General features: G+C 36.0%; 1 protein-coding gene across 1 annotated transcript in view; it reads left to right on the top strand.

Annotated features, from left to right (window-relative positions):
- The first annotated feature begins 1,970 nt into the window (after positions 1–1,970).
- Positions 1,971–24,554, top strand: part of LOC139942284 (putative ammonium transporter 2) — a 46,854-nt gene continuing 24,270 nt past the window's right edge. Inside the window, exons 1-3 of the mRNA XM_071939088.1 lie at positions 1,971–2,275; positions 8,677–9,253; positions 21,065–21,136. Coding sequence (XP_071795189.1) covers positions 2,113–2,275; positions 8,677–9,253; positions 21,065–21,136 — 812 coding nt within the window. The 5' untranslated portion in view covers positions 1,971–2,112. The remainder of the gene's footprint in view (positions 2,276–8,676; positions 9,254–21,064; positions 21,137–24,554) is intronic.

The raw sequence follows: 24,554 nt of genomic DNA, 5'->3' as shown, positions 1-24,554 counted from the left end.
ACAAACCTGTGAAAATTTAAGCTCAATATACATTGGTGGTCGAAGCTGCGAGATAATAATAAAAGAAAAAACACCTTGTCACACGAAGTTGTTTGCTTTCAGATGTTTTTTTTTTTCGGACCTCAAATTTCAAATCTGAGGTCTCGACATCAAATTCGCAGAAAATTACTTCTTTCTCGAAAACTGCGTCACTTATGAGGGAGCCGTTTTTCACAATGTTTTATACTATCAACCTCTCCCCATTACTCGTTACCAAGTATAGGTTTCATGCAAATAATTATTTGGAGTAATTGCCAATAGTGTCCACTGCCTTTAAATGTTGAAGTATTTGTGAATGCACTCAAATTCAAGACAAAGACAACAAAGAGCAAATAAAATAAAGTTTTTAATTACTGCTACTTAAAACTTAAAAAAAAAATCAGAATTTATTGAAATTAGATATGAACTGCTTTAATATTAAATTGTCTACTGCTAAACTAGATGCGAGATTATCTGTGCATTTAATTGCGTTCATAGAGTTATCAATGATAATGATGGATATAATTTATGTTGGTAAGAAAAAAAAAATTGTGTCTTTCTTATAAATGTACAACTTAAAAAAAAAAACTTGAAAAAAACATAACCACGTAAGTAATTGATTCTCGGATTAGCTAAATAAATACAAAATAACTTCAACAAAAACAACAGCATTTGTATAAACAACACCGCGTTATTAAGTAATTCTTTCCCTGAGTAGTTAAATAAACAAATAAATAAATAAATAAATAAATAAATAAATAAATAAATAAGAAATCAATTCAAGATCTGAAGATAAACGCCTTTAAATGTTTAATCTCATCGTTATAATTGTATTAATTCATTTATTTATTTGAATTATTATGGAAAAGAACAGGTTAAAACCAGAATCATTCGAAAATTGCTATACGAGGAACAATGCTTTGTGTTTCACCACTAAGGACGAAGTCAGTTTTAATTACTAATTGCCTGTTTTATCAAGGGCCAAGTTATTTTCCTTTGTCCCATATGTATCATGTTTTTCTAATTTTTGTTTTTGTTGTTGTCAGTATTGTTTTTTCCCGAACCACGTGATTCCCGAGTCAGGCTAAATTGTAGATATTTGTATATATAATAGAGTTATTCATTTAACTATTTAATTATTTTGTTTATTGTTATTATTATTGTTATTTTCTGAGCTTCTGTTACTTACTGTGCCTGTTATATATTAGAAGTTTTTACTGGAGTGTCTTTTGATAGTGTGTTTATTTGATGTATGCCTTTGCTGATGAATGTTGAATAAACGGAGTAATATAACTCCACATCAAGAGAAAAAAAATAAAATAAAAAAATAAATAAATAAATAAATAAATAAATAAATAAATAAATAAATAAATAAATAAATAAATAAATAAATAAATAAATAAATAAATAAATAAGAAATCAATTCAAGATCTGAAGATAAACGCCTTTAAATGTTTAATCTCATCGTTATAATTGTATTAATTCATTTATTTATTTGAATTATTATTTTTTGTACATGCGAATCGCTGTAACATGGGGTGTTATCGCAAACCAAATACATTTATACCTCATCATGCAGTTTAGGTGTTGTCCTTGGTAAATAAAAATTGCCCCTAATGTGTATCGTCTAATCTAGACTCACTGTATCAGTTTTGTATGCTATTTATTGTTGTATCATATGCATGAGAACATTATCAAGGCGCCTGGTCACGCATAACAGTCAAACTTAGCGTTATACTCTGTTCATAAACCAATCACCCATGCACTCTAACTAACTACCCAAACCACATCTTCTTGTAAATGACAAGTATGTCGACCTTTGACCTCCAATAATACTAATTAGCATTGAGTCGTGTGTAGAGAGAGAGAAAGGGAGCGAGTGAGTACTTCATGCATGTATAACATAGACGGGTATCTACGGGCAGTACGCATAATATTAAGGGTCCAACAAATTGGCTGCTAGCAACTGGCTACGCGTGGGACAGACAACATTTCTACACCATCCAGGATTTTAAATGTTGTTATTGTTTTCGAACCAACAACATGATGTCAACATACATCACTTTGTGAGGGGATTTGTATATTCTAGGCAAGATGAATGAAGCAACGACGGCGTTCTCAACGAATATCACTCCCAGCGAAGCTTACAACGACAGCTGCCCTATTTATGTCGTTAACAAATATGTATTGCCGAACCCGTGGGATGATCCGATATGGATTTTGACTAGTGCCTTCGTAATATTTACCATGCAGTCCGGTAGGTGAAACATTTAATTGATATCATTTAGCTCTCTTAAAACAGTGTGTTTAACGCAAATGTTGTTTACCCACTCTTAAATGACGCGATAAATATGTGTAGCATTTTTGACACCTGCTCAAATCGTTGTGGCATTCAATCACACACAGTAGGATTTGAAACTTTGCATGGTGGAAATAAGATATTGAAGAGTTTGCGGTAACACCATGTAATAACAATCTCTGAATGGGTTGGGGTGGTTCTGGTTCATTCTCCAGAAGACGATCATAGCATACTGATCGAAACGTCGAGTTAATCCAACGGTTCTTTTCAGAACCACCCCAACTCATTCAGAGATTGATATTACATGGTGTATCGCAAACTCTTCTATATCAATCATACACAATAATGCTAAACATGTTTAGGTTAAACATGTGAAAACAAGTGGGTATACAGAACTCATGCTTAGATATGTATTGACATTAAAAGCTGTATAATTTTGTTTTTGCATTTCTTGTAAACGTACAGTTATCAGCTTTTAGTTTTAGTGTGGTATGTTTGTTGTTGTTGCAGTCTGGTAGGTGAACATTACATTTTCCCCCTTTTTGGTTAAAAGGTCATACATATACCTAGTCACAACAACGTTTTGGTTTGAATCGCTTACTTTATTATATACTATGCCGAATTCATAATTTCAGTTGCACATTGTAAACTAAACACTATAAATTATCGACTTTTAGCATGACTGTGGTATGTTGTTGTTGTTGTTGTTGCAGTCCGGTTGGGGAACATTACATAATCCACCCTTTTTGGTTGAAAAGTTATACCTTCGTCATAACAACATTTTTAGTTTAAATCGCGTTATTTTTTATAGACTGCCAGATTGATATTGTTGTGTCTCAGTTGCACGTTGTAAACTAATGCTAATTTATCAGCTAATAAGTCAAACTGTGGTGTATCTTGTTATTGATGGTGAGTTGTCGTCAGGGATATCGCTTATTCAGAGCATCAAACGACAAGCCATCAATAATAACGTCAATACTGACCCATATTCTCGACATATCCGATCCCAACTCGGAGACCAAAGTAATCATATTATTCACAGTCAAAAAGCGCTGTAGCTACTTTTTTTTATAAACACCTGTCTCTCTGTAATAAATTCTGTAATAAATAATACTGTTCATTGAAATAAGGTTGGCGCACGCTCGTATTAAATTATCACATGTTTATTACTGATTAATAATTGTATCACATCCTCCCATGAGAGGTGTTATAAATTATTGGTGAATTATATTATGTTTGTGTGGTGAATTTACATGTGTTTTATGCCTGAAGGCCCTGACCACTATTGGTAAAGTACTCAACATGATTGTTAGCATAGAAACGTACTAGATAACGGGCAATGGATCGATGTTGACGGTATAAAACATTGTGCAATGGTGATGTTTCTTTCATTGTTCTATTGCAACTGCGATGACCAATTAATTGAGTCAAAGTTTTCACAGATTTGTTTTGTATGCATAATATGATGGGATGAACCATATCTGGAATAGAATTCACATAATGTACAACATATTTCGACATGTGAATACATCTGGAAGTAACATTGGGCCTTTGTTCCCCCCGGATAAAGTCGGGGTGAATACACGCCCCTAAAATATTAGCTAAACTGGAAAATAAATCAACTACAGGTAACCAATGAACCAAAATAATTCTAGACATTAACCGGGCATTATAAAGAAGTAAAAATGCACAGCACATTCATAAATACAGATGGTGTTGTATGATCAAATAGTAATTTTAAGGATCTTGTGTAAAGATTAGGCTTTCAACGCAAAAGATTAATGCAAGGTTTCCTTTTTATGATGAAATATTCATAGGCAGTAGGAGTTTTTAATTGATTTCAATATTGTTTTACAAACTAAGTAGAAGTATAGGGCCTATATTGATTGCAGAGGCGTATATTTGATCGTTCGTCATAGATAGGATTAATATCTTGTTTTTTAATCACATTGGAATGAATTACATCTTAGCTGTGCTGATTTACGTTGTCCATGGCAAACCACGCTCAGAAACGGCTTTTGTTATTACTCAAAGATAGATAAGCACAGATAGAAATGACAAATGGTTTATTTATTATTTCAAAATAAAACACACACACCCACACCCACACACACACAACAAGTCATCACAGTCCTGTGAAAAAAATATCACAGGCATGTTACTCGGGTGGGATTCGAACCCACGACCCTTGCAATTCCAGAGCAGTGCCTTACCAACTAGACTACCGAGGTTGCCCGGCAGCTAGAGGCAGTTCGAATCCTATGTTTTGGCAGCGGGTACCGCAACGATATAATAGATGTTAAATTTGCATCGGGGATAAAGAATATTAATTTTGGTTTTTACCCATACACCGATGTGTGTTAGCATTAATTATATTAATTCAATCAACAATTCATTAGAAAATTGAAAAATAATTATGCCATGTATTCTGTTTGTTTTAACAACCTTGGGTGGGTGTATGATGCTGCGGATTAGATGACGTTAAAGCCGTACAAACATAAAACACAGTTATATAATAACTAAGATATTATCTTCTTTTCTTGGCGTTTAAACTCATAGGCATTTGGACACTATTGGTAATTACTCAAAATAATTGTCATCATAAAAGCTTATACATGGTATGTAGTAATGGGGAGAGGTTGATAGTATAAAACATTGTGAAAAACGGCTCCCTCTAAAGTGACGTAGTTTTCGAGAAAGAAGTAATTTTCCGCGAATTTGATTTCGAGACCTCAGATTTAGAATTCGAGGTCTCGAAATCAAGCATCTGAAAGCACACAACTTCATGTAACAAAGTGTTTTCTTTCATAATTATCTCGCAACTTCGACGACCAATTAAGCTCAGATTTTTACAGGTTTGTTATTTAATGCATATGTTGAGATACACCAAGTGCGAAGACTGGTATTTGACAATTACCAATAGTGTCCAGGTCTTTAATTGAAATATCGTCAATTTGACAGAGTGATTAACAATTTCCTTTCAATAAATCATTCCAATGTTTGTTGTTTCATTAATTAAATAAACAAGTACAAACAAAAGAATACCAATAGTAAAACTTAAAGCAGGAAAAATCTTGAAATTAAAAATTATAGTAACCCATACCTTTGTGTTCTTTATAATGATAGATTATGCAAGTATATTTTGTAGGTTATTTTAACAGAAAATATTTTGGCCCTTTTATAAAACAAAAGGTTTTCAACTGAACAAACACGCAGATATTGAACGTGCTGATACAAAAATGGCGTCCTGACGTGAAGTCTCTTATGGCATTGTATTCGTTGACGCGATCACCTTCAACATTCTATAGTGATCGGAAACCGAGGGTGGAATGGCGTACTATGTTTTGTTGTGTTTGGTATCCTGCACAAAGGGTAATTAACATAAATGATGACGTCATGATAAAGGCGCCAAAACCTCCTCTAGTCAATACCGATGGGGATTGAAGAGGGTGTGTGTTCACTACCAATGTTATAGCCTGCATCATTCAAATGTATTTTTCATACGAGAGAATTGTATTTTTCCATGCACATTTTCCCCCGACTAGCTTGCGTTAGTCTTTGAAAAAGGCACTGCACACGTTCGGTAATTGTTTCGTGAAAGACCAGTGTTCTCACTTGGTATATATCCCAACATATTTTATGCAAACAAAAACAAATTTATTAACATCTTGGCTCAATAGTTGGTCATCGAAGTTGCAAAAATTAAAATAATGAAAGAAAAAACACAATTGTTGCACAAAATTGTAATCTTTCAGATCTCATTTCTTCATGCCTGAAATATTTCTCAGAATAAAATATTTAAGTGGGTAAAAACCTCTTTTCTCAAAAACTACGATAATTTAGTCGTTTCTCACAATGTTGTATACTATCAACAGCTCTCCGTTGCTCGTTACCAAGTTGTTATGCAAATAAATATTTTGAGTAATATTTTCAAAAGTTTCCAGTGCCTTTATATGGAAGCAAACTATTGATTAAGTCTGGTTGTTTGGCTGTCACTTTGTAGGTCAATGAAATCAAACTACAGTACAGATAGGCTTTTCCCCAGAGCTACACTTTTGGTTATGTTTCAATATAAAACTTATAGATTTTGTAAACGAAATGAGGAAAAACATCGCAGAGTAAACTACATTTTTCGTTTACAAAAACAGATTTTGAAAGTAAAGGCTCATGCCACACCGCAGGGCTAAGAAAAACAAAATAGCAACCACACCCAAGTAAGCCCAGACTTACGTAACCACACCTCTGTCTGACCGTAGGGCTGCATTTTGGCGCAGAGTTAGAGCTACACTTAGAACTATATTCGAGTAACATGTACTACAATAATACCCCGGGGCCACGTTTAGATGTCAACTTACATTTTAGAAGCTACACAGTTTCTCTATCAGACCTCTGGTGGCAATTCACCAACCAAAACAGGGCTTGTTTAAAGGGCTTCATTTTGGCACAAAGTTAGGAGAGGCCTAGCCTAGGTTCATAGCTACATTAAGACCCCCGCGGCTAAGTTTAGATGTCAACCTACATTTAAAGAACCACCTGGTTCCAACTCACGAACAAAAGCGTGGCTTGAATAAACAAAGACCAATCACATGTTGGTATTCGTGTCCGAGCCTTGGATCAATAAATCGCACTGCACTTAGATTACACAGATCTTTGGGGCTACATTTAGGAATGGCGAGTGCGAGGTACATAAGACCCCGGGCTATGTTAAGATGTCAACCTACATTTTAGTAGCTGCACACAGTTTCTCTGTCAGACCTCTGGTGGCAATTCACCAACCAAAAGATAGCTTGTTAAAAGGGCTATCTTTGGTACATAGTTGGGGCTATGCCACATTTAGGACAGGCCTGCCCGAGGTTTATGGATACCATTAAGCCCAGGGACTAAGTTTAGATCGCGACCTACATTTTACAGAAGCCGGACACCGTTCCTCCGTCAGTTCTCTCTCTCGTTACGAGTCACCAACCAAAGCTTGGCTTGATTAAACAAAGATCCAATAAAACATGCTTGGTATTCGTATCAGAGCAAGGGATCAATAAATCGCACTCTACCAAGAAACATTACCCGTGTACTGCAAACTGTGGCCGTATCGATTCTGCAAACACAAAAAAAAAAAAAAAAACCTGAAATCTCCACCAATTGATGGATAATTTTTTGTTTTGTTGTTTTGTTTTGAATACGAAATGAGCGATAGAACCGTATTCTATTTAGAGCAATATACTTGTTTTCGCTTTTGTTGTTGCTGTTCTCCCAAGCAGGAGATAGGGTACTCAGCGGAAACCTTCACATATAATGACTTTTATTGTATCTTTGCCTTACAAATGCCAATAAATCAGCTTTGCGTTGACAAAACCTATCTATTATGATCATGCAGCGTCATTGAGTGCATGCAAGCAATGCGTTTTGTACAATGCGTTTTGTACAAGGTAGAACCTCTTTCAATTATCTGCAGAAGTACACCCATTGAAGGAATAGAATTAAGGAAAATGGGTTTGTGATTGCAATTTCTGCGCCTTGAACACCCAGCAGGGTGGATTCGTGCGCATTACAAGTCTTATTATTATTATTACTATTACTATTACTGTTACTGTTACTGTTACTGTTACTGTTACTGTTACTGTTACTGTTACTGTTACTGTTACTGTTACTGTTACTGTTACTGTTACTGTTACTGTTACTGTTACTGTTACTGTTACTGTTACTGTTACTGTTACTGTTACTGTTACTGTTACTGTTACTGTTACTGTTACTGTTACTGTTACTGTTACTGTTACTGTTACTGTTACTGTTACTGTTACTGTTACTGTTACTGTTACTGTTACTGTTATTGTTATTGTTATTATTCATTAAGTGATTAGCAATTACGTTATAACATTGTACTGTTGAGATTAATGTGATTTTTAGAATCACAACCAAATAAGGGTTTGTGCTTCATTTAAAATCATTCTCTGCTGGGTGTTTAAATGTATAATCGACCACATTTTTTCAAAGATCTAGCAATGAATTTCATTTTTACTGGTTATTTTCCAACTTTGTTGTTGTTTCCAATAGATTTTGATGTTTTTGCCATGCAAATTTCATCACGAATTCGCCTTTTCGGTCTCAATGTAATGATGTTGACCAAATTTATCATTATACCAATTCATTATGGTAAATGTCAGATCCAAATGTTGATCTTCTTTGTCAAGGATTTGGTCTTACAAGTGGCACAGCTATATTTGGCAGAGAAATCAACACTTACGTGAAATGTACATTATTTCCTTGTTCTTCTAATTTTTGTTTTATTGTTGTCTACTTAGATTTTAATGTTTTTTTTTTGTAAATTATTGATGATAATTTTCAGTGTTGACTTCTTTATTAAGGATTTGGTCTTCTGGAAAGTGGCACAGCTACATCCAAAAACGAAGTGAACATCATGGTGAAAAATGCTGTCGACGTTATTTTCGGCGGGATCACCTATTGGATGGTCGGGTACGCCTTCAGTTTCGGCGAGGACAATTCGCCAACAAACGGAACTTCAACTGACAACAATTCCTTCGCCGGTTTTGGAAACTTTTTCTTGGATGTGGACTCGGGCTCCAATAAGACCGGGGATCTGTACTCGCATTTTATATTCCAGTTAGCCTTTGCCACGACGGCAACAACTATAGTCTCAGGAGCCATGGTGGAAAGAACTCGCTTGGAAGCATACATCATTTTCTCGATGTTGAATACATTTGTGTGTAGTTTCCCCTCCCATTGGGTTTGGGCTAAAGCGGGGTTCTTACGAAACCTCGGCGTACTGGATGTGGCAGGCGGTGGCCCGGTGCATATTGCCGGCGGGGTGACTGGCCTTGTGGCTACCTTAATGCTAAGACCTCGACATAGGAGATATAAAACTAACGACCCTCCGCCCATGGGATCACCTACTAATGCCATACTGGGAATGTTTATGCTATGGTAAGTGCTAAATTTAAATCTCTCTCGTGGTTTAACCTTTCCAAATCACACAAAAACACGACACAAACATCAGCTACAAAGATCATTAACAAACGTGATCGCTTAAAAACGGTCCAGAAGTTCAATTGGTCTGTGTAGACTCCATTGGCCGCCGTCTTTGATTAACATTGAACGCGTGAAAGGCCCATTGGCTAAGAGTCGTGCGCATCGTGTACACGCGTGCACCATTCCGTTGTTTTAAATCAGCGGTCAATGACGTCACGTGAAATCAATCAATGGGTGCGTTCGTTTAGCTTCCCCGGGTCGACCCCGGTGTGTGACGGTTTTTTTTCCAGGACGAACGTGTGCTTTATTACCCACGTTTGTCCTGGAAAAAAAAAAACCGCCACACACCGGGGTCGACCCAGGGAAGCTAAACGAACGCACCCTATGGTACGTCGAAGGATTGCAAAAGTAAGTGACCCGGAATATCCTCAAATTTGCAGAAAAAAAATTACCCCTCCTACTGTATGACCACAGCCAACATGATCTCAAACTATTTTAGTGAAAAGATTACCTATTTCTCCACATAAAACTAGGCCCTACATAACTTCAAACAGGCCTAGGTGGTTTCTAACAATGTTTCATAATATCAACAGCTCGCGTATTTTTTTCACCGTTAATTTGTGGCGTAATTAGCAAAAGTACGCACCCGCATAAAAACAAGTGACACAAAAATGCAGAGTTTTACGACTTGGCAGCCCGGCCAAAGCAAAACGTCTTATATAAGATTTTCTTACACAAGAATGAGCTTTGAATAAGAGCAGGTTGGTTTTGCCTGCACACATTTTCAGACTTGTCAAACTGTCATCAAAATAACAATTATGAAATCGCTGGCTCGTAAACGAAACTGATGTCTGTTCTGACACGAGGGTGTCCAATTCTGTGAAACGCCCACGAAATAGCATTTGAGCATAATATTCGATTTTGTTTTTGTAATGGGTCAGTTTTTCTCCAACAAAAAATGGTGTAAATAATATAGAACAACATAAAATTAGCTAAATACAGTATGGCGCGATAGAGAAATATTTAAGATCTGAAATTAGTGTGAAATTTGGACAATTTATATTCGAAAAAACGAGTCGTGTGATTAATAATTCAATGTGAAATTATGTCATAATTTGAGAAAATAGTGGGCTACTGTTCCTCGCTTTGATTAGATCACTGCGAATCCGGGTTTCATTAATAGTTTTTTTTCGGTCAAATTCGGCAAATGAGCAGTCAATTTCATTTTTATGCGTTCGAATTAAAGCTGTTTTGCCTCTCCAGTTGTTACTGCGTTTCAAATTCAGAATTCGGCCATTCAGTTTCGTTTTGGATCGAGTCAAACTCCTTTAGCACTCTGTTCAATTTAGCGTAGCGTCATTCTTTTTCGTGACACACACGCCTCAAGAAGCGTCTGCGAATTTGAATGCTGCTTTGATGAATTGTTAAATTGAATGATTATTTTGTTAATTCGAATGACGCAACATTACATTTGACTAATCCAAAAACAAAATCGAATGACCCTTTTGAGTAGCATTCGATTTTGCGCGAAATAGAATAGCTTGGTGGTTAAATTGGCAGCTCATTTTCCGAAATTACCGAGAAAACCTATAACACTGGACCACACGCCCGGGGCCAGTGATTTTAGCATCGCGCCAGTAAACTCACAACTGGACAAGTCTAACGCTTTTAACTTGTTTACTTCATTTGTTGTCATGGTTGAATAATATTATTCACCACTGTGAAATAATAAATAAACAAACTTCATAACAATGTCCACATGTAACATGTGATAATAATCGCTGAAAGCAATTGGGTACTTTTTGTAACACAAATTATTAAACTTACACAGTTTGAAGATAATGATAGTAGAAAGATTCCTTAAAATATTACTTATGACTGAGGTGCTGTAGTTTTTGAGAAATGAGTGAAACAAATCATTTTCATCTCACTCTCAATGAGACGAACATTGTGCATGTGAAAACGTATTAACCAGTTATGGTAATGTTATTGTAATAATACCATAACTGGTTAATACGTCTTTACATGCTATGCTAAAACTGAGACGAAAATAATTTGTGTGACATTGTTTTACTCATTTTTTAAAAAAACTACAGCACCTTAGCAAGTAAAAGGAAACTTTCTTTCTGTCATTATCTTCAAACTGTTTAAGTTTAATGTTAATCTGTGGACATTGTGTAAAAAGTACCCAAACCCATAGGTTGACGATTGAGCTTTACTTAGATGTTAGACAACACGAGAGGAATCTCGCCTTATGTGCTTGTCCAAATTAAATAGATTTATGTGCTGTTTTTCTTTTTCTCGTTACGATTTTGGTTCAGTGAAAATGTTGAACATCAGAAGCCCTGTGGTCTTGTGGATTTAGTCCAACGAAATTCGAGACATGGAAACCTGGCAACCTAAATCGCTGTTTCTAAAAGCGCTTATTTTTCTCAGTCACATTGTTTAAATCCCGACATAGCGACATAGTACGTAATGCAAAGCAACCAGTCGGGGTGTGTTATTAATAATCAACCATACAAGACTGACCCTGACATTTAACTTAAATGTTTTTATATCCACACTAATTTATAACTGAATAACCGAAGCGATCCTAGTAGAAATGTTCATAGAGTCAACGAAAAAATCTTTCATTTTAGATGACAACTACAAAAGAACATGCCTTATTACTTAGGTATTGTTTTACACTTGCAGGAAAATTACACACATTCCTAAAGATGCCTTCTTTTGGAGCATTATTTCGTTCTTTCCTTTTATCTGCCATGCACTTTAAAAGTTTCTCCATATACTTTGCACACAATTGTCCTTGTGGAGCCCCCAGTCTTTTGGATTCCAATATAAACGCCTTTTATTTTTCCCGTTTTGTTTTGTCCGTGTGGAACTTCATAAGGTAGCGAAAATGGGCACATATTGTTCGAACACTGTAAAAACTGTGGGTGCATTCGTTTAGCTTCCCTGGGTCGACCCCGGTGTGTGGTGGTGTTTTTTTTCCAGGACGAACGTGTGCAGATAATTACCCACGTTCGTCCTGGTGAAAAAAAAAAAACGCAACACACCGGGTCGACCCAGGGAAGCTAAACGAACGCACCCACTGTGTGCGCGCGTGTCAGTCCATATAAGTGTCTCCACATTTTGTGGCCCTCTTTTAGTCTCAGGTGAACACTTTGTAAGTAAAGTTTATCCATCAATTATCTGTCGTTTAGACCGGGTAAAAAAAATATCAGAATTTATAAATGAATAATACATAATATCGTTGGTACACTGCTTAGCGTCTAAACACACGTGCGGTACCAACTTAGATATTATTAAATAATAAACAAGTGTAATAGACACCTGCTAACATGTTTTGTATGATTCAAAGAAACGGAAATCTAAACATGTTCCAGCACTTCAACGTATGAAAAAGTGGGTACAAAACTTATGCTTAGAAATGTGTTGAAAATCTAAGCACGCAGTTTTTAGAGTATATATTTTGTTTTCGAACTTCTATCATTACGCCAGTACTGCTATACACGTACAAAAACAGTTGTGAAGTTCAAGACAGGCATACTTAACTTTGCTTCCAAAATACCATCAAAACGAGCACACCAAACCCAAAACATTGCTATTGTACCGATATGTTTATAATTATAATTCTTGATAAATGGAACAAGGTGTTCTTCCACAAGAGAAGATGCATTGACAAAACATATAGTGCCTAATTGCCTGACCTATTTCAACCTATACCTACTTTAATTTTGGCTCTGAAAGACCATCAAACTGAGTGCATCATAACCAAGTATAGTCTTTTTCGGTTCGGGTTAGGGTTAGGGTTAGGTTTCAATAGTTTCATTATGTTCTTGATCAATGAAAATGGCGTATCATGACCCTTTTTACGAAAAAAATAGTCGATAGCATGTTGTTTCGACCCTAGCAGAATCTTTTTAGCAAAAGGCTATACGCTAATGACAACACAGACAAAAGGAAAATGGTGTAATGAAAGCAGTCGAGTGGAAGGGAAACACAAAGGAACAACAAGGGATGAATAATGAGGGACACAAGTGGAAGTGGGGAGAGGGGGGGGGGGGTGATAGAGGGAAGGAGCTGGTAATATTGTATTTTGTTCAAGTAAGCGTACTTCTATTTTTTTCCTTTTACTGTAACCGATAAACAAAATATAGAAAATGAAATTTTACATTTCAGTTAGGGCGCCATAGATTTTAACCATAAAGAAAATAAGGAAAGTTTCTTTTTGTAGAATGAATCATGATCTATGCACAATGTGCTCGTTAATATCTTACTGACCTTTTGAAATAAATGAATAAATATGACCATGAATACAATAAAAAAGCAATTAGGCTAAAACAAAACGTAAATAAGAGAAACACTTGCAATAACAGCAACAATGGGACAAAACAAGCAAACAGACAATCGCCCACAGTAAACAACCGAACAAACAACAGAGAAACACAAAACCACGACGACAAAACAACGGCAGTAGAATAAAGCAGGACAGTTTCATAAGAACAACTCTACCTGGCAAGTAGATACACACATGGTGTTACCGCAAACCAAATATACAAGACGACTATGCTTTTACTAATTGTGAGACGTACTTTACCTACATTACCAACCGAAAGCGCCCGTCATCACAGTTATGTGAAAGAGGACCATCGCACAGCACGCAGCAGCATGTAAACCAATGAACTTGCCACTAATAATAATTCCCCTTATAAAATAAATGTATTAATTATTCAGTTATAAACCATCATTTCATTTCGGACCTCCATCACCTAAACCATAAAATACATTAATTGCCAAGGGAAGAGGGAAAAACCTTTCATGTTTCATTACCGAAATATTAAGTACACTATCATTATTGAGGAAGTAATTGATGTGTAAAATTGGGAAGTCGTGTTGACAATGTAGGCCTACTGCTGGCCTTGTCCATATGCCTTTCACACTGCCCGGCACTCGTTAAGCTTTAGGGACAAGTTGTCTTGGATCGGGCGAGTTGGTCTATGAAAAGAGTTTGAAACCGTTTGTTATGAAATGCACATAGAATAGTAGAATATATAATGATCCACACGAATATGCCTCGAAACTGCACGGTCGTAAACTAACACGGCACGGCATTTGTGGAGTCAAATGTTTGACTCCACGAAATTGCGCACCTTGTTAGTTCGCAAAGTACAACACGAAAACCACTCAATTTAGAGGCAACCTTTTGTGGATCATTGAATTCTACTGTTATGTCTGTAACCATATTTTTTAAATTTTTATAACAAGCGGTTTTAAATCCTTTGTACAAACCAATGCGTCCGATCAAAGGCAACGTGTCCCTTTAATCATGACTCTAAATGTAATTATCGGAGATGTAAAGGCATTGTCCTTTGCTTTAATGGCATCGTTTTAATATTGTTTTCAATTTACATTCAGTAATTGCATCCAATACACATTGATAATTACCATGGATCCTTTAAGTAGTTCCTGTAACTTGTGGATTCATTTTTATTTTTTTCTATATCAAGCTGAAATTTACTAAGTCTCAAAGAATATTTGTTTGACATATTTTTCTTTTCTGGCAGAATTCAATTGAACCATAATAAAGTCAAAGAAAAAATAATTAATGTGATTGTATTCACTTTTTAAATATTTTTTATATTTTCTGTTTTGGCAAAACCTCTGTTGTATACTCTTCCGTCGTTGCGGAGGAACTGGCTACTGAGAAACTGGCTAGTGTTCCATACATAGAGATGCTTATTGATCTCAAAATTATCTAGTTTCAAATAGAATACCGACGAAGTTGGGAATACATACATGTAATAAATGTTTCTGTCATCATTATAGGCTTTATAAAGATTTAATTTTGATAAGTTAAGCAATAAAGTCCCCAATAGTCCCTTTTTTAAATATAAAATATATATTTATTTTTTTATTAATTTCCATACTTTTGTCATACTTCCTTTTCTCATAAGACCCGCGTATTATTTTGTTTTTGGGGGGATGTGAAAATATTTCGGGCTGAAATGCTGTCCTCTTCGGGCGGGTAAATTACGCTTCACTCTGGTTATTGCTCTCTATTCTTGAATGTCAAGTTACTTTAATTTTCTACCCATCGCAATTTGTAGCTTCAATTGACAATTCATCTAGCTACGAACGTCATTCCTAACCTCTATGGCTTCCGCTTTCTTTATGGCCACACTGAATGCTGAGGATTGCTCCCTTTGCAGCCAGCTTTTTGTTAGTAATGAGATCTCCTCATAATTACATATCATAAATACATCGTTAGTAAATTAATGGAATATGAAGCTATTATTAATCTTTATCTGTTTAGTTCGCTGGTTAGAAAGTTCATTCCAATAACAATCCTCCCAATAGGTCTTCCCTCGGGATTTCCCTTAGAAATAAGAAAATTACATTTTGGAGGTTTACAAAACTGCTTGATATATGTCGAGTTTGCGTCGATCTAATAAGGCTCTGTACAAAATCCCCATCAAAATGTGAACCTGTATTATTTTAACTTACTTCGATCCGACGCAGTGAAGTTAATAACGAAAAGTCCCTTCGATAAACTAAAGTGAACGTGTAGTCCCGGTCTATTTCATACCATCCGTCCAGGTAGTAAGCAGGAGACCAGTGTTAATAAGCAAGAGAGTTCTTTTTAGAACTGAGAAGTGTTCCGACTTCCGAAGATCTATTCCGCGGTAGTAGAATATAACGCAAGACAAGTACTCAAAAGAGCACAATCTACACAGCATAGTTAGAAACACACATGGTGCTACCGCAAACCAGTTCAATTCGATATTTCACCATGCAATGCCTAAAATCCCACATAATTACAACCGCTGTCTTCACTTACGTGATCGAGACCACATTAATTTAACGAAACTTCTACATTTTTGTGTGTAGGCTACTCTTCTAAAACCAATTTAAACCAACGCCTGACCATAAAAATAGCCAGCGGCAGCTAATAAAAAGGACATCGATTCTTGAGAGGCATATACGCCACTTTTAACACTTTTGGGTATCTGTTTTTTCCCCCACAGACACACATGGTTACGAAATTCAACTGGTGACAAGTTAATTTCATCAAATTTAGGTCAGATACTTAAACAGCTAAAGAAATTCGTATGTTTTGCTGCATCAGATGTCCATGCTACAAATTTTGATATGGTAACCAGACTCATCATTCCGGAAACACGTGTCTTTTGGGGGGTCTGAATGGGAACAAGTAAATAGGCATCTTCATACAGCGGCGGTGCACGACTTGTTCATATTATGTGTCCGAATGGTTCGTAAAGGGGGAGGGGCGGCAAGCTTACATTTAAGGGGGAGGGGGCAAAGTGTGGTCTTAACATTTGAACTTGTGACGTTATATTAAAGGGGTCTATATGCAAAATGATATCATTGGCGTTGATGGACAAGTTTTGCATCTTTCTATATAATTTTTTTCGGCAACATGGAAATTGATGTAACTTTTATAGTTGTCTGTACTTGTGTCTCTATGATAACCTGTCTTACGTAGAAAAAAAAAAACGTTTTTCGGTTGTTTCATAATTTCAAATTGCTGCAAAACTTTTGTTACAGATTGTGCTCCCATGATAGCCACAGAGAAGGTGTAGAAAATCCAAGTGAAAAAATAAATATCAATGCAGTGCAATCTCGAATTACGTCCGATTACATTTCAACAGCAGAGTGACCTTTTGACTTGATTTTTTTACCTTAAAAGGAATCGAACGAATAGATAACTCCTCTCAATTCTCATATTATTATAGGTCTATAAAAAGATAACGTGTAACGAAGCTCACAAAGTAAATTACGTTTTGAGTTACATTATCGAATGGGGCTACGCGCCGTATATAGTGGCCCCCTAGGCAGGACACGGCGGTCAATCGAATTATTTTACTGCGTGCCCAAATTTGACATGAAGACACTTTCACCTTTGTGGTTAGTATATACATATAAAATGAACTGGGAACGTAAGACCCAAATATAGGTCGGCCTCTGTTTTGTACGTGCATGTCAATGAATTGGCGAGAAGATACAAAGTCCGGCCCCGTGATCTGTTTTGCACACAACGCACCATCTGCTTTGCAAAAGCGAATCTTCTGGTCACGTTCCAGGCTCGGCAGTCAATAATTATTGACAGAATGGACACTAAATGTGATATATCAAAAGAAGAAAGATACGGAAGCCTTGAAGGGACACTGAGAGAGAGAGAGAACAAATAATTCAAATGAAACTTCTGACCTGATAAATCTTACCTTTATCCCATATGACTTATTTGGAACAAGAACTAAGTCATAATTATGCGATATAATTGAGTAAAATGATATAATATAGACCAGTGCTGTATGCTTCGTTTTGAAATGACAAGGGCACAAAGGCAACGACCAGGGGGCATTGAGGAAACCGCCTTCGTTGCCTCCATGAAACACCAGGCCTGAATATGAATTGTTTGGAACAAGTCATAATTAGGAATTATGGCAAATCATATATGAAATTTAGAAGCAATAGTTACGACTTAATGCTGTAATGACTATGGGATTTAAGTCATAACTTTTACTTTTTTTTCATTGTCGATTTTTTCTCATTGTCCCTTTAATGCTCAATTAGAAAGAGTTGCATAAAAACCGCTAAAAATAAGTATCGAGAAAAAAACCCTAATAGGAATAAAACAAAACAGCTGCAACTCGTTCATCACTCAAAGGTCTACCGGATAGCCTATTCCATGCAATTCCCAGAAAAACTATCAATAAAAGAGACACATTAAAGTAATGTGAGCTTTTGTAAATTATGAAATCACCTAAAAGAGAGCATTTTCGGAAATTATAAACATAGTGTTGACTATTTTTCACAAATGTTTAGTGTTTTGTCTTTACTGTTTGAATCAGGGCTAGTTGTAATTTCCCAAGTGTGGGATAATAATTAAAGTTGTTATCTTATCTTATCTTATGACCCCTGCATAAATTAATGACATATCGTTTCATGAAGTCGACTGTAACCAAAACCAAATCATTGTTATTCTTAGGTAGTTTCTTCATCCGATGTTTAATTTGGAGCAAACTTTGTAGCTTGGGAAGCTAAAGCCAAACAGTACATTTGAATAAAATAATAATGAAGTCTACGGCTTGAAGGCACTGGACACTGCTGGTAATTACTCAAATAAATTGTTAGCATAACAAAATCACTTGGTACCGAGAAACGGAGACCCGTTGATGGTATATTAATTTTTGTTTTACCTGTTGATAGTAGAAATCATTGTGAGAAGTAACATAGTTTTTGAGAAAGAGGTTATTTCTCACTCAAAATGACTTAAGGTCTGAAGCCTTTTATGAGGTGTTTCAAAAGCACACACATTTGTGCAAAAGGATGATTTCGTTCTTACTCTCTTGCAACTTTGATGACCAAATTGAGTTAAAATTTTCACAGACGGCAGATTTGTTATTTTATGCATAGTATGTTGGGATACACAAAGTGTGAATAATGTTCTTTGACAATTATTGCAAAAAGAGTCCAATGCCTTTAAGTGAGCATCATTCTGTATCAGCTGACAAACAGAGAATTCGACTGAAAAAGAGTATATATTATATTATTTATATATTGTTTACTGCACTGAGTGGGTGATTACCGCACAAATTATTGATATATGGTTTTATGAGGTCAATGATTTTAACCAAAAGCAAATCCATGTTATTCTAGGTAATTTCTTCATTCGATGCTTAATTTGGAACAACATTTGCATCCCCGAACTTTAAGCCTTGACAGGGCATTCGAATAAATTAACACCACTGCTTGTTAAGCATCACACATCGGACATTTTGATGTAAAGATGCAATTATATCTTGTATTTTTTATAGATTTTTACACTTATTCTGCAATTTCGTAGAAACAAAATTGCGTTTTTCATTACACGATCGAACCAGATTGAATTTCGCTCGTATATGGATTTGCAATATAAACAGTTACAAATGTACACAACATATATATTTGTTCTGGACATGTATTTGATGTTAGGGCGTGGTCTGTTTTTCCGTCTCTGATGACGCTCAATTAGTATATTAAAGGGTTTGATACCTTTTTTAGATCAAGTTTATTGCCATGACATGAACCTCTATACTCAATGTGGATGAAGATGTATGTAATATAAATTACCTGTAGAGGTTTCAGCTTTGTAAGTATTATGTTTTTTAAAACAAAAAGTGAAAATCACAGAGCAATGTTTTCAGGAAAGTTGTGTATAATACGTTGTACATGCTATAATAAATTTCGTCACCTGTAAAGAAAATTATGTTCGTGACGTTGTTTTACGCATTTCTAAAAAATAACAGCACCTTAGCAAAGTAATATTTAAAGGGAAGCTTTCTATCATCATTATCTTTAAGCCCCAGACGTTTAAATACACTGGACATTACTGGTAATTGTCAAAGACCAGTCTTCTCACTTGGTGTATCTACATAAATTAACAAACCTGTGATCATTTGAGCTCGATTGGTGGTCGGAGTTGCGAAATAACTATGCCAGAAAACAAAACACCCTAGTCACCAGAGTTGTGTGTTTTCAGATGCTTGATTTCTCGAAAACTCCTTCTCACAATGTTTTATACTATCAACCTGTTCCCCATTATTCCTTACCAAGTTATGTTTTATGCTTATAATTATTTTGAGTAATATACCAATAGTGTCCACTGCCTTAAATGTAAATCTGGTATGTGTTTTATGTATTACATAAAGTATTTTAAAAACCCTTTAGCGAGGTATCTCGCTGTGTGTAATGGCACACTTCACCCGAGTACCAGTTTTTACAAGATATAGTTGCCGACCGGGTTATTAGGCCTACCTGTGTGCTGAATAAAACAAATTGAAACAACACAAATCAATTAAATTAAACCACTATATACTGGATCTTGCGAACCGACTTGATCTTAAAACCACTCGGTGCCCGAAAAAAACCCTGTATTGATTTGATATTCGATGCATTATAGTCAGTCTTGTTTGCAAAAGCTTGAAAAGGGTCACCATGCCAACCCATCATGTCAAACAAAGTGATTCTGCGCGGAGAGGAGGACATGTATACAAATTACAAAGTTCAGCCCCTCCTTTTGGAAATAAAATGCTTGATTAAAAAAAAAAGAGAGTAAATTTTGACCCTTGGACTGCATGCATTTACACTGAGTACATCGTGGTGAACATGCCGACCGTTTTTTTTTTTTATTATAAATTATGGCGGGGGAAATGTGTCTATTCACAGACTCTATCGTGGGCAGTTTGTTACATGTAATAAAGGTGGTTTCCACCAGAGGTCATGAGTATTAAGTTTGATGTTGTTTAAAGGGAGTGTACTCTTTGGCAAAAGTGATACTTTACTCTAAAAAATAATAACCGTTAAAACTTGGTTAAAGCATGGATAGTTGTTGATGTTATAAAACATTGTTAGAAACGATCCTTCAAGAAATATTTTCTATTAAATTGCAGGCATGCAACTCTTCCGCGTTTTTATTTTTTTTAATTTTTGTTTTAGCCTAGTATATGCCTGGCAACAACAATGTACAACTACAATAATATAAAATAAGCCTAGTACATGCTAACAATGCACCTTAGACAAAAAAACCTCAACATTTTCTAGGGTACCATTTTGGGTCGCATGTCCCGTGGCGTTTCGGCTGCCTCGCTCCGCACTTGCGTTGTGCCTTCGAAAATGTTCCTCTTTTTTCAACTTTTTGTGCCTGAATATGAACAATGTTATCATTATACAAATTAATTGATTAACTTTTGTTTTTTCCAGGTGGGGTTGGCTAGGATTCAACTGTGGTAGTACTCAAGGAATAACTCTGGATAAATGGTCCCTGGCGGCAAGGTGAGTTTATATTAAACATTCAGGGATTCAGAATAAACTTTTTCCTTGTCTGTTTTTAATGGTTTTCGAGAGGTTTTATCCATGTCGCACCCAGGAAATGTACACATCTATTTGTTCTGGACGTGTATTTTTAGGTTAGGGCGTGGTCCTTTTCCCGTCCCTGACGACGCCCATCCAGTGCATCTTAAAAGGGTTTGATAACTTTTGTAGATCATTACATGAATCCATACTAAGTGTGAATGAAGATGAATAGTTAAGTGTCATGCTCAAAGACACAAGTGTCACAACCGGGTTTTGAACCCACCCGACGACTTGGCCACCAGAGGCCCAATTTCATACTGTCTAAAGCAACAGCATTGCTTATTAATTTTTTGTTCAGCAAAAACCAGATACCAGTCTTGTCACAGGTGGTATATATATGACATTTTAGTTTGACTGGTAACCTTACTCCGGTATTAAGCACAATGTTAATGTATGGTTATGCATCGTTGTGCTTTTGTAACTTTCTCTATGAAGCTAGAACAAGAGGTCAGTGAGCTGTCGCTCAGCCATTGTACTGTTAGATCCATAATTAATTGCACTATTAAACAACTTGTGTTTGATCAACCATGGATGTCAAGGTTAATACGAATTAAGTTGTATTTACGAGAATTTATAATGTCAGTATAGTTTGTAATGCATTAGATTAGTACTGGTACACGTTCAATAAGTATGTAGTGTATGCAGAAACCATTCTATATTCAGAAATACCCCAAACAGTTTCTCTACTCCTATTGGTGGAGAGCGCGTCACGTGGGGTGTTTAAACGGTTGCTAATGACCAGTGTTTATAACCGGCTGGCTTCCGCGTGTCAGGCGCGCAAGATTAAAGTGATGACACATCCATTGCAACTTTCCCTTTTTAACCATAAAATATTCAACACTAAATTTTCTTATTTTTTATATATTTTAATCCTCTTCGAGTCAGTCCAGAACAATTAAAAAAGGGGAGGAACAAACTTTCTTTGAGCACTGTGACATTGCGGGATTTATTATTAAAGGCGTAGTATAGACGATGTGACCTATGTTTACATTCAAACCGCCCTCTGTTGACAAAAAACTGTATACGTCATGTTTCGCCGGGCAAAAAGACGCGTAGTCATGGTAAGATTGCATACACTTTCTAGCTGGCTGCCAAAACACAAAGGTTTTGCCCGGCGGTATGCGTGTGAATCCTGTTATTTATTTATTTATTTACTCAAAACCCTCCAAAAATGGAGAAGATAAAAAGATTTATAAATATTACATCAAAAATACAACAAAGTGACATAAACACGCAAATAAAGAAACATGGTAACCATGACACTCTCGGATGACCCCCATACCATCCTGACAAAGTAAGAAACAAAGGGATTGTACGAATGATTTGAGTAGCACACCGAGAGTTTTCGAGTTACGTCAGAGGTCACATCGTCTATAGTCGAGTGGTCTAATAAACGCACTGGATCAAGTGGGTACGCCGATAGAATTGGTGACCGTCATCCAAACGGTGTTCGTACACTGTCAGTTTCTGTGTCGTAGGAAATGGCTAAAAATTAATAATTGGCAATTATATGGTTGAAGGCTGGAACGAACCAATTCGCATATCTAACAAGATGCATACAGCCCACCATTCTTCTTCCGTACTAAATACAGACTCAATTACATGAGCGAAAGCGTACTGCCTAACCATGCGTGTATTAATGTTTGACATTTTGATATTTTTCACCATGCGCGGTAAAAGTAAAATTAATCGATTCCTGATTCACAACGGTTAAACTGCACATGACGTCCTTGTCACTGCTCAATCAAGAACATGTTATCCGCAGCGATAGCTTTGTATAGCGTTGTGTTGTTATTTACATTAAGGGGTTTATCTTTTAAACTAAAGCGGACAGCTTTGAAAGACGTCGGAGGCTATTTTCCCCGAATGTGCAAATGGAAGCCTTAAAGGCACCGATGGAAACTATTGGTTATCATTAAATGTTAGCATAACAATTTACTTGGCAACGAGCAATGGAGAGCTTGTTGCAGTTTAAAACATTGTTAGAAACGGTTCTTGAGAAAGAGGTTATTTATCATTCAGATCATAAAAGTGCTGAAGCCTTTTTAGGTGTCTGGAAACACAAAAATTCATGCAACAAGCGTGTTTTTTCTTTCATGATTCTCTTTGCACCTTTGATGAAAATTTGAGTCCGGATATTTACAGATTTGTAATTTGATGCATATGTTGGGATGATACCAAGTGAGACTACTGGTCTTTCACGATTATTATTACCCAAGTAAATTGAATGACTCGAAATAAAAATGTATAGTTTGAAGATTCTATAATAAAAGTAGCTGCTTATCAAAACTTCACTCAAACATTTCACTCAAAATGCGTTTATAGACCCATACAGAAGCGGCACTTGATTGCTGTTATCTTTTTATAGGGTCGTCATCATACGGTGCGTCAACCGGCACCAGTGTTGTCAACCGCGCTTGGTGAAGCTGCTCGTTAATTTGCCCACGACGGCTGAAATTTTGTTCTGGCTGTTGTTTCTATTTTTTTAATGAGGGATTATTAACTTAAAGGCAGTGGACACTATTGGTTATTACTCAAATTAATTATTAGCACAGAACCTTACTTGGTAACGAGTAATAAGGAGAGGTTGATAGTATAAAACATTGTGAGAAACGGCTCTCTCCGAAGTGACTATAGTTTTCGAGAAGTGAAGTAATTTTCCGCGAATTTGATTTTGAGACCTCAGATTTAGAACTATTTTTATAATAAATAGATCTCAAATTTTCACTGGTTTGTTACTTTTATTCATTTGTTGAGATACACCAAGTGAAAAAACTGGTCCTCGGCAATTACCAATAGTGTTCAGGGTCTTTAAAGGTGTAATTCTGTTGCCAACACGTGTCTAGCAAAAAATAATGCGCGTCTTACATTAGTTTCAGTAAAACTTACCTGGATTATAAAGGGTTTGATACCTTTCGAAAATCAAGTTTTGGCCATGACATGATTTCCTAATCACTGTAAATGAAGATATATGTAATATATGATTTACATGTACAGGTTACAGCTTCAATAGTCGTTGAGCTTTTGAGGGGAGTAAATGAAAACCACAGAGCAATGTTTTCAGTAGAGTCACATTAATCCCATATAGACTTCGAACTAAAAAAATTTCGTCTCAGGCTGAGACGGAATTTATTTGCAAGTAATACCTTTAAGGAACTAGACACCTTCGGTAATATTGTCAGAGTTTTCCCACTTGGTGTATCCCAACATATAATAACAGACCTGTGAAAATAATTGGGGATCAAGTTTTTATGCCTAAAATTATTTTGAGTAATTACCAATAGTGTCCAGTGCCTTTAAGGGAAGCTTTCCATCATCATTATTAAGCATAGAGTTT

This window comes from Asterias amurensis, chromosome 9 (genome assembly GCF_032118995.1).
Source record: "Asterias amurensis chromosome 9, ASM3211899v1".
NCBI classification, from domain to species: Eukaryota; Metazoa; Echinodermata; class Asteroidea; order Forcipulatida; family Asteriidae; genus Asterias; species Asterias amurensis.
This window is presented reverse-complemented; position numbering and strand designations above follow the sequence as displayed.